Source organism: Nannospalax galili, unplaced genomic scaffold (assembly GCF_000622305.1).
Source record: "Nannospalax galili isolate Female #2095 unplaced genomic scaffold, S.galili_v1.0 scaffold329, whole genome shotgun sequence".
NCBI lineage: Eukaryota > Metazoa > Chordata > Mammalia > Rodentia > Spalacidae > Nannospalax > Nannospalax galili.
Window position 1 is genome coordinate 499,187 of NW_008360321.1, and position 2,248 is coordinate 501,434.

At 48.2% G+C, this 2,248-nt stretch overlaps 1 protein-coding gene across 2 annotated transcripts in view; it reads right to left on the minus strand.

Moving 5' to 3' along the window:
* The window catches only part of Efhc1 (EF-hand domain containing 1), a 66,994-nt gene extending 64,834 nt beyond the window's left edge, over positions 1 to 2,160 (minus strand). For both annotated transcript variants that reach the window (XM_008825208.3, XM_029559732.1), the window contains exon 1: positions 1,995 to 2,160. In XM_008825208.3, the coding sequence (XP_008823430.2) occupies positions 1,995 to 2,159 (165 nt within the window). In that variant the 5' untranslated portion in view covers position 2,160. The remainder of the gene's footprint in view (positions 1 to 1,994) is intronic.
* Between the last annotated feature and the right edge of the window lie 88 nt (positions 2,161 to 2,248).

Sequence of the window (2,248 nt, forward strand, 5' to 3'; positions counted from 1 at the left end):
CAGGTGAGTGCACCAATGTTGTGCAATGCCTGCAGAAGTCAGAAGAGGGCATCGGATCCCCTGGAACTGGAGTTAAGGACAGTTGTTAGTGGCCATTTGGGTATTGGGAATTGAACCTAGGTCCTCTGCAAGAACAGTTAATGCTCTTAATCACTGAGTCATCTCTCCAGCCCAGCTATTTTTTCTTAATGAATGTGAAGAAGACCTTAAGAGTTTAAATTATTAACTATATAAATATAAATTACTATTAGTTGATTTATGCTAATCACTCTACTCAATCTCATTACTGATGTTGCAGAATATTTCAGTAACTCTGAAGAGTTAAGACAAACACTGAATGTGTTTAAGAGCTGGGGTGGGGTGAAGCTCAGTTGATAAGAGTGGAAAGCTCTGGCTTTGATTCCCAGTCCTTAATAAGCCAGGCATGGTGGGCCACACCTGTAATCCTACCACTCAGGAGGATCAGAAGTTCAAGATTCATCCCCAACTATGTAGTGACTTTGAGGCCAACCTGGGCTACATGAGGCCCTTTCTCAAAACAAATAAATAAACTTAAGCTAAAACATCAGGAAGAGGGCTGGAGGGATGGCTCAGCGGCTAAGAGCACTGACTGCTCTTGCAGGACCTGGGTTCGATTTCCAGAACCCCCATGGCAGCTATGAACTGTCCTTAACTCCAGTTCCAGGGGAATCCAAAACCCTCTTCTGACCTCCATGGTATTGCACAACATGGGTGCACTCACACACATGCAGGCAATATACTCATACACAGAAAATAAAGATAATAAATAAAATATTTAAACACACACACACACATCAGGAAGAAACCAAGAACTCAAACTGCTGTTGCTGCCAAACTTTTAAAGATATTTTTGGGTTTATTGTTTTTGGCTGTTTATTTATTTTTTTAAATGTATGTATGTGTGTGGGCACACATATGGATGACCGAGGTTGCCATCGGGATGATTCTTCAGATAAGGAGTAGTGTAGCTAGCCAGCTTGCTTGGCATTTATGTGGGTTCTGGAGATCCAAACTTCAGTCCTGATGCTTGAGCAGCAAGTGCTTTATCCACTGAGCATCTCCTGAGCCTGGTTTTTGTTTGTTTCTGTCCTCTTCCCTCTTGCTCCTGTCTGGTTTGATTTGTTGCTGATATTTGGCGCCAGGGCCAGGCTATATAGGCTAGACTCAAACTGGCCATTCTTTTGCCTCAGTCTCCTGAGAGCTGGGATTACAGCTGTGCACCACCACGCGGGACTTCTTTTTAATCTAATTTTATCTAGACAGTGCACAGTTAGGGGAAGAGGCGAAAGGCAATCTGAATAGGAGCTCTATGTGCTGTCTGCCTATCATCCCAGCACTCTGGAGTCTGAGGCAGGCTTTCAAGTTCAAGGCCAGCCTGGTATTCACGATACGATTTTATCTTAAAAGACCCAAGCCAACCAAACAAAACCCCCACATAGTCTGAGTATGATTCAGGAAGGAAGGAAGATGCGCACGGTTTAAAGAGAAACCGTAAACAAGAAAATAAACATGGGTTGGGGGATGGTATTCCATTCTATAAAAGGCAGAAGTTGGGGAGAAAAGGAACGGGGTTGGACGACATTTAACTCAGACGGACAGAGGGGTGGGAGACATGTTAGGAAAGAAGAGTGCAGGGAAAGGATACACACACAAACAGTAAAAAGACTGAAGTGCAGGATATCAAATATTTAGAGGGTGAGGCAGGATGAGAACGACAGGGCTGGGCAGAGCACTAGGAGAGTAGTAAAGGATGGAGCTGGGTAGAGACGCAAAGGTGGGGAGAAGCCTGGAGTAGTAGGAGGCCAGAGCTGGAGAAGATGCAAAAGGCTGGTAGGGCTGGGCGGTGAGGACGAGAAGTGTGAGCGGACTACTATGATGTCCAGCAAAAGCCTCCGCGCTGGGAGGGAGTGGGCACTGGGATGAAGGAGGGTGGAGGCGCAGCGAGTGGGGAACCCTTCAGGACAGGTCCTCACCGTGGAGTCCGTAAAGGACGAACCCGGGAGAAAGGGCAGGCCGTGCACTGGGTTGGTCACCATCTCAGCTGCCGCTGCTGCCGCCACTTCCAGTAGCCTTTGTTGGTGGGCCCCGGGTTGCCCTGGCAACAACAAGCAGCGTCTCCGGGCCTCCCCTGACTCCATGGCAACGCCAAACACACAAGGGTCCGCGAGCCAGGGGTGGGGCCTGGGGCGGAGTACGGGTCTGCGCGTGCGCAGAGCCCCTCCCCCCC